This window comes from Nomascus leucogenys, chromosome 4 (genome assembly GCF_006542625.1).
Source record: "Nomascus leucogenys isolate Asia chromosome 4, Asia_NLE_v1, whole genome shotgun sequence".
Lineage (NCBI taxonomy): Eukaryota > Metazoa > Chordata > Mammalia > Primates > Hylobatidae > Nomascus > Nomascus leucogenys.
In genome coordinates this window covers 146827082-146842559 of record NC_044384.1, presented here as the reverse complement: position 1 = coordinate 146842559, position 15478 = coordinate 146827082, and the positions used below count along the sequence as shown (strand labels likewise).

At 39.9% G+C, this 15478-nt stretch overlaps 1 protein-coding gene across 1 annotated transcript in view; it reads right to left on the bottom strand.

Moving 5' to 3' along the window:
- CSMD1 (CUB and Sushi multiple domains 1) overlaps nt 1-15478 on the bottom strand; it is a 2090842-nt gene that overhangs the window by 621734 nt on the left and 1453630 nt on the right. The window contains exon 10 of the mRNA XM_003271406.4: nt 5532-5653. Coding sequence (XP_003271454.2) covers nt 5532-5653 — 122 coding nt within the window. The remainder of the gene's footprint in view (nt 1-5531; nt 5654-15478) is intronic.

Here is a 15478-nt window from a genome sequence, read left to right as displayed (position 1 = left end):
GGCACTGGAAACTTACTTTAGTTTTCTGTCCTGTCTTATTTCTTAAAGTTTGCAGACCAGGTCAAACATACAAACGGAAGTATGCAAATTCTTCACATCCAAAATGCTTCATCGATGCTTCTGGCAAGAGTCCTTGCCTGGAAACTTTATGTAACTCTTCTTTTCTCTTATGTTCAATACGTAATACACTTTCACCAACGTGCACTTAACTGAGAAACCCACTTACTTGGAATGTCTCCCAAGGAATCAAATTAAGCCTAATTATACTTAATGGCAATGGCTGCTGCTTAATTTGGATGCTAATTCTGCTTAATTGAGATGCCTTCAGGTGTCTAAGTGGTGCTCTGCTAACAGTGTTGGTTGTGCCTGTATGTCAACCTGGAATACCTTGTTCCTTCTCTGAACATTTCTCCGAGATAAATGACAAAGGGCAAATAGTTTACTGAGGCTATATAACACAAAATAACTGAAATTTGATGTGTTAATTATTAGTCCTTATAATCAAGAAAATATATACAATGTCTGCGTAAGTGTACACAAAGATGAGAGAGAAAAAGTAAACTTCTAAAAGGAGAGAAGAGAATAAACCCAAGCTGCCTGAATTCATTACTGGTCATTTTATGTTTTGGACAAGTTTAAAAGTCCACTTCAAGAAATCAAAGAACATACATCATGAGTTTTAATGGATGTTAGCCATAAAACTAAAGTAAAAGGAAGATAGTGTGATTGGAATCACATCATATGCAAAAGATATACTAGTGTTAATTCCAACCTCTTTCCTTGGTGTCTTGCTTGCCTGGATGTGATGGATACCACCGGTCACCATGCAGTAACCATCGGCTCCTCTTCCTGGCTTCTAGATATTTCTTTCCTTGGCTCCGTGGGAACTGGACCACAGGCATTTGACTCAATGGGATATGAAGGAAGTTAGCAAGACAAATTCTAGGAAACATGTCTTCCGTCTCTAGCCAAACATGCCTCATTTCATTAAACATGACAAAATCTGGAACTAAAGCCTCAGGTGGTTGCAGACGCCTTGAGAACTGAGGGGAAATACTGTCCCTGCTCTGGAGAGAGGGGCAGAAAAATGTCAAACACCTGAGCTGCAATGCTATCACGGAGCTACTGAATACAGCCTGGAAGCTCCCTGACTCTACCCCTTTGTTATGTAAAACAAGGTATCCCTCAAACTTTTGGTTTTTAGTTGGCTCTTCTGTTACTTACAGCCAAAAATATCCTATTGAGGTAGCAAATAACCTGTTCTTTCATTTATTTATGGTGGAAAGCAAGCAAGCTAATAAAGCGTTCTCACAGTGCAATGGGATGACAAGGAGTTTCACTTTCCTGGATCTTGACTTCCTCTCTGTCAAGTAGTAACAGGTTTAAACAATAGGAACTCTAAGCTTCTTTTCAGATAGAATTTCAATTATTCCAGTATGTGTACGAAAATAATAGAAACTAAAATGTGCTATAGGCACATCTTTCATATAGAATAAAAATATTTATGATGATTGATGTGTAATCTGGATTTAAATGAATTTTGAAAGTATTGGAAAGATGTTAATTACCTTGAAGATTTAGCTTGGTGGAAGCGTTTTCCGGTGGAAACTGTGGGTATTCCACTCGAGGGCAAAACTCTTGAGTCTTTTAGAACTCTGTAATGGCAGTTATAGGTGGAAGATCATTCTCACTGCAGTTAAGGCAAAATTTACCTCCAATTGACTTTGAGAGAAAAACAACGGCATCAACAAGGCTTCCTTGGACTTTATTCTGCTTTCTGCACGCTGTCATCCTCATGTCCGGTTTTCCCGGCTAACAACACACCTGTGAATTCTAAATGTGCCTCTGCGCATTCCATGGACTTGGCTGGACAGGAAGCACCTTGCTATCCCTGTGCCTAATACCATACACATCTCCTAGATAAAGAAATTGGTTCCTGAAGTCTGTTCATACATTGTTCATACACGCAACGCAACATATATTGTTCTGAACTGGAAAGATTGTGAGAATGCTGTAGAGGCATTCTTAGTAACTGTTCAAGGACAGCAGAGATCTGCCGAGGCTCCTCTGCGGAAGCAGCAGGAATGCTCAGCTGCCTCGGGTCTGACTCTCACCCACCCTGTCATCTGCCTCTCTCCTGTTTCCCACACCCACAGCACCTACTGGAGGCAGCTGCAGGGGGAAGCCTGCAGGGGTGTAAGGTCCACGAGAATCCTGTGTTCCTCCCTCCCTGTGCTCGGGGGTCCTGTGTTCCTCCCTCCCTGTGCTGGAAGGTCTCCAGTCTTGCTAAGTCTCCATCTGAGACAAGTCTGGGGTAATTTCCCCTGCACCACTCCATGGTGTCTGCTCTGTTTCAGACCTTACCATCTTTCATCTGAAGTACTGTGTTAGATTCCACCCTCTGCCTCTCACGTCTCCTTCTAGAAAGCTGTTAGGGTGTACTTCCCTCCTCTCCACCGAAAGGGCTACGGGAAGAAGTGATGTTACTGCGTGTTCAAGTTCGTCTCCTCGTGGACCCCCCTAAAGCCCAGCCTTGCTAGACGGTAGCCCATTCATTTGACTTCAAAGGACGCGAAAGAGGGGTATGGAAAGCAATCCCGCCTGAGAGTGGAATACTGAGGCAGTGTCCCTGCAGGCATTTGGCTCCATCCTGCTAGGGATGGCTGCAGAGCTGTGAGAATTCACCTCAGAGTTTTCTGCCTGACCCATTAGAGGGGCGCATTTGAGCACTCCTTCTCCAGCCAGGAGGGGCGGTGGGAGCCCCTCTCGGTCCAGGTGGGGCTGTGTCAAAAAGAAGGAGAGGACTCCTCCAGGCTTTGCAAACTCTGAGGGCAGAGCCTGGGGCAAAAAGCTGGAGCTTCATGGAGCCGTTGACGGAGGGCTGAGGCTCTGCAACTGTGAAGCGGGGTAAGAGCAGGGAGGTGGGCAGGAGAGGGGCTTGGTGCAACCTCATCACAGGCAGCAGACGCAGGGAGCTTCCTGGAGAGCCCCGATTGCGGTGTTTCTCCTGCCCACCGTTTCTAATTTTATGTAATCTCCACTTTCATACACTTTTAAAGTTTGTGATAGATTCATGCAATTCTCATAAAACCATCTGGAACGTATACAGGTTAACTAAACTATTCCCTTGATTTGATCTAATTAATTCCTTTTAGCTATATTTTCTTTAAAAAAAATCCAAGAAGAGTTCCTTCTGCCTTCAAATTGCAGAAGTAACACAATTCTGTATTTTTAAAATGTCACAATCAGATACTTCTGCTCTCGATCACATCTCAATCCCTTTAATATAAAATATTTGCTTTTATTTGAGCCCCTATGGAAACGCATGTAATCTATTTACTCTTAATTCAAGTCAACACCTAATATACCCCCAAAACAAACTCAATTGTTCGGCTATTTCCTCTGTAAAGTTCTACTATCTAACCTTCAGAACTTTTCTAAATTCTCAATACCGTATAATTTAACTTTCTGGAGACCAAACAGAATATCCTAATTATTTAAAAGTGCGTAAATGCAGAAATTAGTAAACATAATTATCAATAAACTAGTTATACACTACATAGCTTTAATTCAGTTTGAAATAAAACTCTCCTTTTTATTAGACAAATTAATGAGATGGCTTAGTAAATAGTTAACAAATTGTTATGGTTTTTTTCTATTTATCTTATGTTTGTTTATGTTACACTACCAGTATTAGCAGCTTATAATAGATAATGATATTGCATTTACTTACGCAACATGTGGATTTATCTATTTTTCACAACTACTCTCTAAGGTAAATGCTATTACTATATCTCTTTGCCCAAATTCACGGAACTACAAAGTGGTAGAGCTGGTTTCTAAAGTGATGATTGCAAGTACTGAAAAACAATATTCTTGGTAAAAAATTGAATAACGCACCATTGAGTAGCATATAGAAAAAACAAGGTTTGTACCACTATATTTGACGTCCCAGGGTACAACACAGCTCTAGCATACTGAGAAATACCAGAATCAAACTTGGAGGCTTTTATCACAGCAAAGACAGCCCAGAAATTCCTCAGTGTTTCAGAAAGCCTGCAACACCCTGGAGTTGTACCTAGCTCTGCCCATTAAAGCTTGAATTTTTACATAAATAATAACTGAGATTTTAGAACTAAAATACGCCAACCAAAACCAAAGGCATCTGTAATGAACACTCCACTGAATCTAAAATCAGAACATTTCTCTTTTAGAACTGGGAACTCAACAGCTTTGAGAGGAAACTATATAAATAAGATGGATATTTTAATAAAATGTAAAAATGAAGAGATGATCATTTAGACACACAACTGTTGGTAATAACTCAATAATTGGTAAACAGTGGGGTTCAGTAAATTTAATATTACTATAAATATAATTATTTTAACATTACATAATTTAAGTGAAATCCATACCTATAATAGTTTCCTGACAGTTTTTTTTAAGTCAAATCAATATGAAGATGTCTACCTTGTTTTTTCTTCCCACTGGCAAGTGTCTATATTGAACTTAAAATGAGTAAAAAAATTGATTCGATAGCTAATGAAACATGATTATGAATATGATTTCTATCCTAAGATTTAAAATGATTAGGAATATGATTTCTATCCTAAGATCTCAAATGTAGTAACAATTGCAAACTATGTATGCAAACTTATAGAGAAATAACTTAGTGTTGCCCTCTGTTACTACCCTGGAGGAAATACATATTTTATGCAAAGTATTTAAGATAAGAAATAGGAAAACATGCTGAGATGTTTAATTCTTGACAAACATATAGCTTATGAGAAGAAACACATGAACTGTAGAAAACGATTCAAAGGACAGTATTGTTTCTTTTTTTGATATGGAGTCTTGCTCTATCGCCCCAGCTGGAGTGCAGCGGTGCAATCTTGGCCCACTTCAAGCTCTGCCTCCTGGGTTCAAGCGATTCCTCGGCCTCACCCTCCAGAGTAGCTGGGATGACAGATGCCTGCCGCCAAGCCCGGCTAATTTTTGTTTGTTTTTAGTAGAGGTGCGGTTTCACCATGTTGGCCACACTGGTTTTGGAACTCCTGACCTCAAGTGATCCACCCACTTTGGCCTCCCAAAGTGCTGGCATTACACGCTTGAGCCACCGAGTCCAGCCAAAAGACAGTATTTTTGTGTCTGCGTATAGTAGGAGCATTTCTAACACTTAGTCATACTATGCATAAATACTGTGGTATTTAAGAAAGCTTGTAATACAGCGGATGACACCTGAGTTGAAAAAGACGTAATATAAGAGAAAGCACTATGATACATAAAGGAGGAACATAGACTCTATCTCCGGAAGCACTAGATAGCACCACACTGAGAATACTCACTCTGCATCTGAATCTCAGGCTGCTCTGCAATGAATGTGGCATCTAGACACAGGATGCAGCCGGAAATTTTAAATCCAAACAGTAAAGTGTAAGGATAGAGAGCATTTGCTGGGCTGTTCGCTTCAACAGTAGATCCTATAAGAGTGTGGTGTGCATTAACCACAGGGGTTGGAGGTGGAGCCTTACCTTGTCTGGGTCGCTGGTGGTGATGACCCACACACAGTGTGCGTTATCTTCATACTGAACCGGATAATTAGGGGAGGTAATGACGCCGCTGGGCCCACGCAGATTGGATCCGCATGTTCTAGCTGGAAACACATAGAAACGAGGTTATTTTCGACAACATTTCATCAGTTTGGTAAAGACATAACATTTGTGGGAAATTTCAAGTTAGCTGTTATCTAATCACAGCAAAAATTGGTGCATGAACTCCAACTGCGGCACGGACTCCAGTCAGCAAGTGGACTGCTCAGCCGGCAGGACTTTTGCTTGGTATCTGCAGGGTTTTGCTGGGGCACTTTATTTTTTCCAAAGGCCTTTCCATTCACCAAAGGATCTAACAGATGACAGCACCATGGGTAATGTCAATACCAAGGCAGCACATTTCAAATCCCACTGTGACTCAGAGGGGTCTTCATGTACGTCTCCTTGTTCAGAGTCTCCATACACACCTAATTGTGTGTGACTGCACTAAGATAGAGGGAAAGGCACCGTCGAGCGGAATTCAACCAGAGTTACCGTCTCAGCTACGTCTTACACTGTGTGACCTCCAATAGATTCTGTCTTTTCAACTTTAAAAAAGGATTGTGGAGCAGATGATCATTTCCAAAGTCATTTTCGAGCTTTAGAATCTATTCTACAACAAACTATACCAATTTCTTTACAGCACGATGCAAATAGGAACTTAAAACATTATTGAAAGTTTAAAGAAAGAAAATAGGAATGGTGACTTTAAAAATAAAAAAAAATCTAAAAGTTGAAATGAAAGACTGAGCAAAGCATAGAAATTGCGTAATTCAATATATACAACTTAGTCTGGAATGTAAAAATAATCTAATTGGCCTCCACTTTATGAAAGGATTTTTTTTTAAATCAATAGACATATTTTAGAAATATAATGTCAGCATAGACTCTGGTTTTAACATTAATAATTTAAACTGGGTTTCAGAAAGGAGCAGAAGAAACTAATTTCACAAGAAGAAATTAACGTAAGAGAACTTCTGCTTCATTTTCCTAAGACGTCCTATGACACAAACTGATAAAAACATTTCATTGGAAGGATTAATCCTCATCATAGCCTATCCTTTTTTTTTTCATTCCTTGGGTTTAACCCTTTCTTCAAGTCAGTTATTATTCTAGGAGACTCAGCTACAAAACTCAGCAGAACAGGACTTGTGTCTTAACAAGGGCTACCTTGCGGGGGGAAAAGAATCAACCACTGAACACAGGTTTTCCAAAGGGCCCCAAGAACCAGACATTTCTCTCTTCCACATATGTCAATGTAATAATAATATAATAATAATACAAACCATGCATATTCCTCATAATACTTCTTCAATCTTTAATCTACTGTGACTATGCATCTGAGATCTCTCTCTCCTGAAAGGTTATGTATTCCCTGACCTTGGGAACCGTCCTCTTTCTGCATTTCCCTGTCCCTCCTCAGCACTGTATACAATGCTGAAGTCCCAGACATGTGAAAATAGGACAAGATGATTTGAGACAACTGTTTAGTTGCTTCCTACTTACCATGGAAATAATTAGCTTAAAATTGACCTATTCTACATTGATAAGTGTGTTAAAATTAACTTTTAAAATACTGGCATTTCCTGTCCAAATGAAAAACAAACATGGGTAAAACATAACTGGGTTTTCGAAAATCAGTAGGTGTGTCATTGGTCTAAAGGTCGCTGGACAAAGGACTGAATGAAAACACGGACCCCTCCTATACACTAATATCTCACTCTCTAATGGGTCTTTTTAATGACCTGTTCTCAGAGAGGATCATAAACTTTAGACGTGAAATTTTAAAGCCCTCTAATGTTAGCATTATCCAACTAGAAAATCTTTGAAAAAAAGTGATAATCAATAAAATCTGAGTTGTAAAACCTTTATGTTGCATTTTCCTACTTTTTAACACTTCATAATTAACATCTATTATAAACATCATGTAGCATTCATAAATATTTGTTGATTTAATTGTGAAGCAACGCAACCATATTGCCATTGTCAGTCTGCATTTCAAGCTCTTAAAAAGTACATCTGAAAAACATTTGCAGGGGGAAAGTCATTTGTTACAATGCTACTGACAAGGTGGGCTCAGCTTGCCATTGGCCCAGATGTTCCCCGCCGGAAGGACCCCTAAAGCTGGCCCCGCCCACAGCTTTGCATCCTAGGTGCCTGCTGTGAAGCGGGCCCCTCACTTGGCTTATGAAAATTGGCTACCAGCATCTCATGAAATGCATCTCACGCATTCTATTTTATTTGAGAAGTAACTTCTAGTAAAATATGCATAGGAAACCAGCCCATCCACCACATTTTCAGGCCTATGACGTATCGAGTTTCACATAAAGCAAGTCATGGGCCCAGGTCCTTCAGAGACATTCTTTACCAAAAGCTTGCAAATTAACCCATAATGTTTCTTTTTTAATTTAGAAATTTCTCTTTATCTTTGCAACATATTTTAATAACAAATTATTTTTTGCCCATTTTTTTAATAAGCCATCAAAATGGTCATCTGAAATGAATATTGGGAATATTCAGACCGGAGATTTGTGTCTGATTTGTTCATTTGTTTAACTTTGCCAATTAGAACAATTTTTAGTATTTGATCATTTCCTCAATAAACGTTAGCATACCTTCTGAATAGGTATAACAGCCTTAAGTCACATAACCTAAGGGTAATTATGTAATTCTAACCCTCCTTCTTAGGACATTGTTGAAAGCTTGTGCTACTTTCTCAGAGTTTGCCTTTCTAAATCTTCTCCAACCTAATCATCTGCTTCTTTACCATTTGATGATGTGCCCCTTATCTGGCTCGTTATGGTTTATTTAGTTATTGCTTCCTTGCATCTAGGGTTTTCTACTAGTCAGAATAACTCTCAGTTTTTCAATTGGCAACTACTGCAAGTTCAACCATGCACGTGTAGAGTCCTTATTAAACAACCACCCTGTGGCTTGAGCTGTTGTGATTTCCACCAGCTGATGGCCACACGGTGGTGAACAGAGTGTCTGCTGTCCTCTAGCTGTCCTGCAGGTCACCTTATTACCTGGGCCAGGAAAGCGTACAATAATTTCTCCGAATTTCATAGTGGAGAGAGAAGAGTCAACATACAGTCCTCCATCTAGCACACCCACGTCTTCCCTCCATCAGCTTCCAGCACCAGAAGGGTGTAATTTCTCATGTCTACCATATGGTAAGCTTTAAAAAATTTGATATTTGGAAAAAAGAAAAAGAAGAGCTAGAGAAGAAAATGGGACAGGCTGAGAAAGAAGAGATGACGCAGCGCTGAGCTTTGAACTGAGTAGATCCAGTGAGTGAGTGTCCTTGGTCAGGGAGCTCTGGGGATGATCTGTTAGGGATGTCTGCTGTCCTCCCTTAGAAATCACCTAGTTAGACAGGCAAGGGCGCAGCAGCCTGCGAGGCAGGAAGAATTATGGGTGTCGAGAAAATCTCGGCAGCGCAGGCAGGCCCTTGCAAAGGAAGCGATGGCTGCCATCATCTTATCTAAAAACCATATCTATGTTGCTTTGCCGCCTATTGGGGGGCTCTATTTGAATACAAATTTATCCGATGTTCTGGGAGTTCACGAAGCGATGCCATAAGTTCTGACTCAGAAACACAGACATCTGAAGGTTTATCACCTGCCTCTGTCTTCACTCATGGACTCTGCTGGCTTTTCACTTCATGCAAAGAACAGACTGGGCAGCTCCTCACACAGGTGACAGCCCAGGGAAGCTGTTCTGACTGAGACTGGACAATTTCATAGCAGCCTTGGAGGCAGGGAAACTTCTTTCCTTCCCTTAGCTTCTGTGCTAAACAGGCATTCAATTAGTCAACGAAGTATGTCATTAAGCAGCATAATTAAGTAACTACCATATACTAGTGCCAAGCCAGTTTTTAAAACAAGATCTCTCTCCATAAGCTGCCATTGTGGAAATGTGTAGACGCACGTTTACACAAACTGTAGTAGAATGCCTCTTTCTACTCTTGCAATGGCCTTGCCTCTTGGAAATATAACATCTAATAGAGAGTAAAATTCACTGACATGCTTCATAAATGTATTTAGATAATAACTGCGACCTAATGTACACCTGATGTTACTTGCTTAACAGTTTTCCAAACTTGTAAACTCAAATTTCACTTACATCTTTTCTGTCTCCCCAGTAAAACTAGAATTCACAGAATGATAAATTGAAAATATAATATGTCAGGAGGGGAAGTGGAAGGGGAGAAGAAAACTAACCAATTTTCGATGCCAATGCATGCCATTTTGACATTTATCCACTTAATCAATGAATATTTATTAAGTATATTTTATACTTTTACTATAGGTTTGTTTCATGCAATTTGTCTTACTTAATATAAAGTAATAACTTATTTGTTTATTTAAATGCAGTTCCAGAAAATCTTATTGTTCTATAGTAACTACTCAATTAATCAAATTACTTGAAAGAAGAAACATTCTAATTGATTAAATTTAAATTAGTGGGATTTCAGGAACCACATTAGAAGCTTTTGTTAAAGCAGATTTATAATTATATTGGATAGCCTATTTCTCGTATGTTTTTAGGAGAAAACATTTTTATCAAGCACAAATTTTAAGTCCAGATTGTCAGCCATAATGAAGATAATACATGACAGAGGCTAAGAATTTCCTTCCCTTCACCACACCTGGTTCCAGGCCTGGCTTAGGTAGTCAGTAGCTGTCTCATCTTAACTTATTTAATTTTAAGCCGCTCAGCTTATTTAATTAGAATAATCATAACTCCACTTATGATTGCTCTAAGGATTGAATAAAAGAAGACAATAAAGCATTTACTACATGGCGTGACATATCACAGCATGGCCGGGTGTGGTGGCTCACGCCTTCAATTCCAGCACTTTGGGAGGCTGAGGTGGGTGGATTACCTGAGGTCAGGAGTTTGGGACCAGCCTGGCCAACATGGTGAAACCCTGTCTCTACTGAACATACAAAAATTAGCTGGGTGTGGTGGCAGGTGACTGTAATCCCAGCTACTTGGGAGGCTGAGGCAGAAGAATCGCTTGAGCCAGGGAGGTGGAAGTTGCAGTGAGCCAAGATAGCACCACTGTATATAGCCTGTGTGACAGAGGGAGACTCTGTCCCAAAAAGAAAAAAAAAAAAGAAAAAAAAGTATACATGCAGTGCTCATTATGAGTTGAACATTGAGGGTATGGTGGAGAGAGGACAAAACTAAGCTTCTTGCCTTCAGCAGGAAATTAACAAACACAAAGACATATAATATCAGAAGGAGAAAATAGCTTTGAAGAAAGGCAGATAAAAGATTTGTAAAACGAGGGAAAAGGCCTACTCTGTAAGAAGTGGTTTTGCAAGGATGTGGGTTCAGATGGCATTTGATGAAAGGCATAAATGGACTGTCACATGGATACCTGGGGGGAAGGGGATACTCCAGAGAGGGGAAACCAAATGCAAGAATCCTAGGAGAGAAACACCCCGGCACGCTCTAGGAATGTAAAGAGCACCAACTTAAGGTTAGATTTCAGGTTATTTTATGTCAATAGAGTATGAGAGCAGTATAAGATACAAAACAATATTATTGCCAGTAACTTGTTAAAAATAATAAGAAAAAAATATATTTTCTCCCAGGTGACTTTCAGGTAAAAAGTATAAAGCTTCAGGAGTCAAGAAACAGCAACAGAAATGTCTCCAAATTTACAGGAATTAAAAAGTTAACCATGTGCTTGTCTGTCTAAATCTCTGAGACAGTGGGTACCTGATCAAATACACAAAATATCATCCTGACACTGACACTGGATCTGTAACCTGGTATAATGAAGAGTCATCTTTTGGGGTAAACGATCTTCTTATTACTCTTGAAAAGGTCATTTCTACAAGGGCAGAAAACACAAATGGAAAAGAAAACCTGCAAAAGTTTTTGGAGTTCATAAATTAAGAATAATTTTTAGCTAACCTAATCTGAAATTCCAAGGCAATAATAACTTTATTCCCTGACTCTGACTGGCTCCAATTAGCTTCCATGTAACCACAGTTACAAATGCCAATAATACTTTATTTATCTTACACGGCTTTTCATCTCAGGGAGCAACTCAAAATATTAACTCTACAGATCAAAGTGCATTAGCATTAAAGAAGTTCTCTACATAAATCGCCCCTAAAGACCGATGGAATGAAGTACCAGCCTGAACATTTTACTTAAAAAAATAGAACGATATACTCTTCTCTCCATTTTGTTTGCTTATTTTAAAAATCTACTGCCAGTTAAAGATACTCATACAGTTTTCAGCAGCTCATAATGTTTTACCCTGCAAAAAATCATAATGGTTGTTTTCATATTCCTAAATGAAGTAAGCGTAATTTCAAACAAAATCACTTGGATAATTACTGAGCTATGACAACCATTCATCTGTTTGGTAACAGGAAGAAAAGGTAATACTGCCCCCGTTCTCAGAGCTAATTAGCTAATGTAAGCATTGGCTAACCACACCAGCCTCCAGATGGAAGGATCACTTCTGACTCACTGCAATTTATCAGATGCTTCCATCAGATATTCCTGCTCCAGAGAAGGCATGATCATTACTTCAGAGTTAAAGACCCTTCCTCAAAATAGGAACCTCGAGAGTCAGTCCTTCCTGGACGCACCTCGCTGAAATAGCTTTATGCTCAGAATGCACCTGATGTTCAGACCAGGGGCATTTTATTGCATTTGACAGATGGTTGAGTTGAGACCATGTGGCAGAAACAATCATTATTAGGCCACCTTTGGAGGCTAAGACTGAAAATTCAAAACTATGATGCTGTCTTTTTTTTTTCTTTTTTTTTCCTTTCTTTTCTTTTTTTATTTTTTTGAGATGAAGTTTTGCTCTTGTCACCCAGGCTGGAGTATAGTGGCACGATCTCTGCTTACTGCAAACTCCACCTTCTGGGTTCAAGTGATTCTCTTGCCTCAGCCTCCTGAGTAGCTGGGATTACAGGCATGCACCAGCATGTCCAGCTAATTTTAGTACTTTTAGTAGAGACAGAGTTTCACTATGTTGGCCAGGCTGGTCTTGAACTCCTGACCTCAGGTGATCTGCCTGCCTCGGCCTCCCAAAGTGCTGGGATTACAGGTGTGAGCCACCAAGCCGGGCCAATGCTGTCTTTCCAGATACTATTTTTTTGTGGTAATGGCAGAGTGACAAACGAACTTGGAAAACGGTCCCCGCTGTACAGAACCTGTCGATAGCAAAGAACAATTCCCTGTAGTCTGTTTTAAGTAGGATTTATCCATTTTCCTGGACACTTTAGATATATCACGTTATCTTTTTATAGAAATAGTTATAAAAGCTCCACTTTTATTAATGTTTTTCAGCTCTTCTCTAATGGATGAATCCATTATTGGAAGCAAATTGAGACGCTATTTAAAAAAGGGAACGGTGACATACGCAGGGTTCCTAAAAGTTGCCAACCTGAGGAACTTACGGATTTTAATTGAAGAAAGAGTATTCTACAGAGGGATGCCAGACAGGAAGTGGGGCACAACTCACTGGGCTCATTTCTCCTCTTCACAACTACAACGGTGTTGATGGCTTTTCATAGTGAGGAAGAAAATCATGACTGTAAATGTCTAAACTTGCACTGTCATATGTGGCAACTGCTAGCCACACCTGCCTACTGAGCACCTCAAATGCAGCTGGTCTGAGATGAGCTATGCTCTAAGTGGAAAATGCACACTGGATTTCCAAAACACGGTATGAAAAAAAGAAAAGATATAAAACATCTCATTATCATATTTGTATTAACTATATGTTAACATGATACTATTTGGGAGTATTTGGGTTAAATAAAATGCTATTACAATCAAATTCACCTGTTTCTCTTTACCTTTTTAGTCTAGCTACTAAATATTTCAAAATCACACACACAGTTTGGGAAATAAGCACATACCTTTCCCAGTTACTCAATCCAGCACTAACTTAGGTGCTCCTGTGAAGGGATTTTGGTGGCATAATTAACGTACCTTATCAACTAACTGTAAGTTAAGGAGATTATTTTGTCTGGCCTTTACATAATCAGTTGGGAAGTCTTCAAAGAGGGCTTAGAATTTCCCTTACACAGACACTCCTGCCTGTGGACAGCAGCTTTGATCGCTTCCTGGGGAGCCTGGCCTGATCCCTATCCTTCCTTCCGAACAGCCTGTCTTTCAAAATTCAGATATGATGCCAGCCCTACCGACCACATGAGCCAGTTCCTGTCTAAGCCCACACATTTGTCTCCATCCTAGTGGATTTGCTTCTCTGCTTGAATTTTTACTCACACAGTCAAGTGCCTGGACGTGAGGCGTTACTGAAGCAAGCGTGGGCACAGCTTTGGAACTGGGTAGTGGGTCAGAGCTGCAAGGTTTTGGGGAGCGTCATAGAGAAGGCCTCAGGTGCCTTGAATAGACTGCTAGTAGAAATCTATCTTGTAAAGATACTCTTGGTAGGACTCCGAAAGAGTGAGAGACATTCCTGGAAAGCGAAAGAGGTGGCAGAAGCTCAGCAGAAGTGGTTCTGTGATTAGGTAGGAAGCAGGGTGTTCAGTGACAAACAGAGATGGACAACTAAGGGGACTTCCAGGCCCTGTGTCCAAGACGCCACCTGACTTCTTCTTGCTGCTGATACTAAAACATGATAGGAAATACATAAATTGAGGGGAGGACTGTCAAACAAACAGGAATCAGGGCTGGGTGATTTTGAAACTTCTCACACTCTGCAGATGGCCAAAGACGCTGAAATTTGGCAGCGACAGCTGTACAAGCATTCTAGACAGGAAAGGCAGAGCGTGTGGCTGCGCAGCCGTGCCCTGAAACCTCAGAATGACTGTAAGGTCAGAACACAAGTATGACGTCCCAGAAAGGATACTTTTTAAGAAATTGAGGATTTCTTATCCATCTTATCAACTGATGCAACCAGACTGCTAAGGAGCATTGTCCCTGTGACGTCTCAGCAGGAGTCCAAGATGGAGAAAACATGATCTCAAAACTATGTGAGAGCATGACCTCTTTCTACTGAGTCAACACTAGTAAAACCCATCCACTATAAAAACACCTCCTTAGGAATTATTTCCAGCAGTATAAGTTATTGTTTCAGAAAAATAAGTTTATTACTTCAAATACATTTTTAGTTCTTCCTAAATTTATTAGAAGTAATAAACACAGTAAGAACTAATAAGAACTAAAGTACTATTCAGTGATGATCAAGGCATATCTAACTTAAGCAAAACAAGGGAATCATCAGTGACAAGAGAAGGTGGATAAAGCCAGGCACTCTTTGCCTGTGGAGTTGAAAGGAAGAGGCAGAGTGTTGGCGATTACTAGTAACTTTCCAGAAAACCAAACCAAATACACCAGACAAGACAGATCCTGTGGAAAAAGTGTTCCCTTCCAAAATATGATCAAGTGGGACACTTGAGTTGACAACAACAGGAAACCGAAAAGAATCCTCTTCTAACTACCTCTAAGCGTGAGCAGTTGGGGGGTTGAAAAGGATGGGAGAAATGTCTCCACCTTCAGCCTGGATGGAGCAGCTGTTTCCCAAGTGATAAGCACCTCTGAGAGTATGATATCTCTGGGACAGGATACCGAGAGAGGGCTTTGAGTTTAAGATGAGAGTCAGGGCCAAGAAAGGCAATGTCATAGGTTAACTTATAAAATCAAATTATATAAAGGCAAATATTTAAGTTACTCTAAAATATTGATTTAAAAGTAACATTTAAAAGAACGCACATTTACTATTTGTCTAAAGTGAACTTTAAAAATAATGAAGCCTACTTCTGGGATATAAGAGGAAGAAAACTAGTGAAGGAATTTTTTTTTCCCTTAAAGGAAAAATAATCCATGTGACTCGTTCCTCATGTATAATTGGGAGGCTTGTGCATCACTGGCCCTAATGG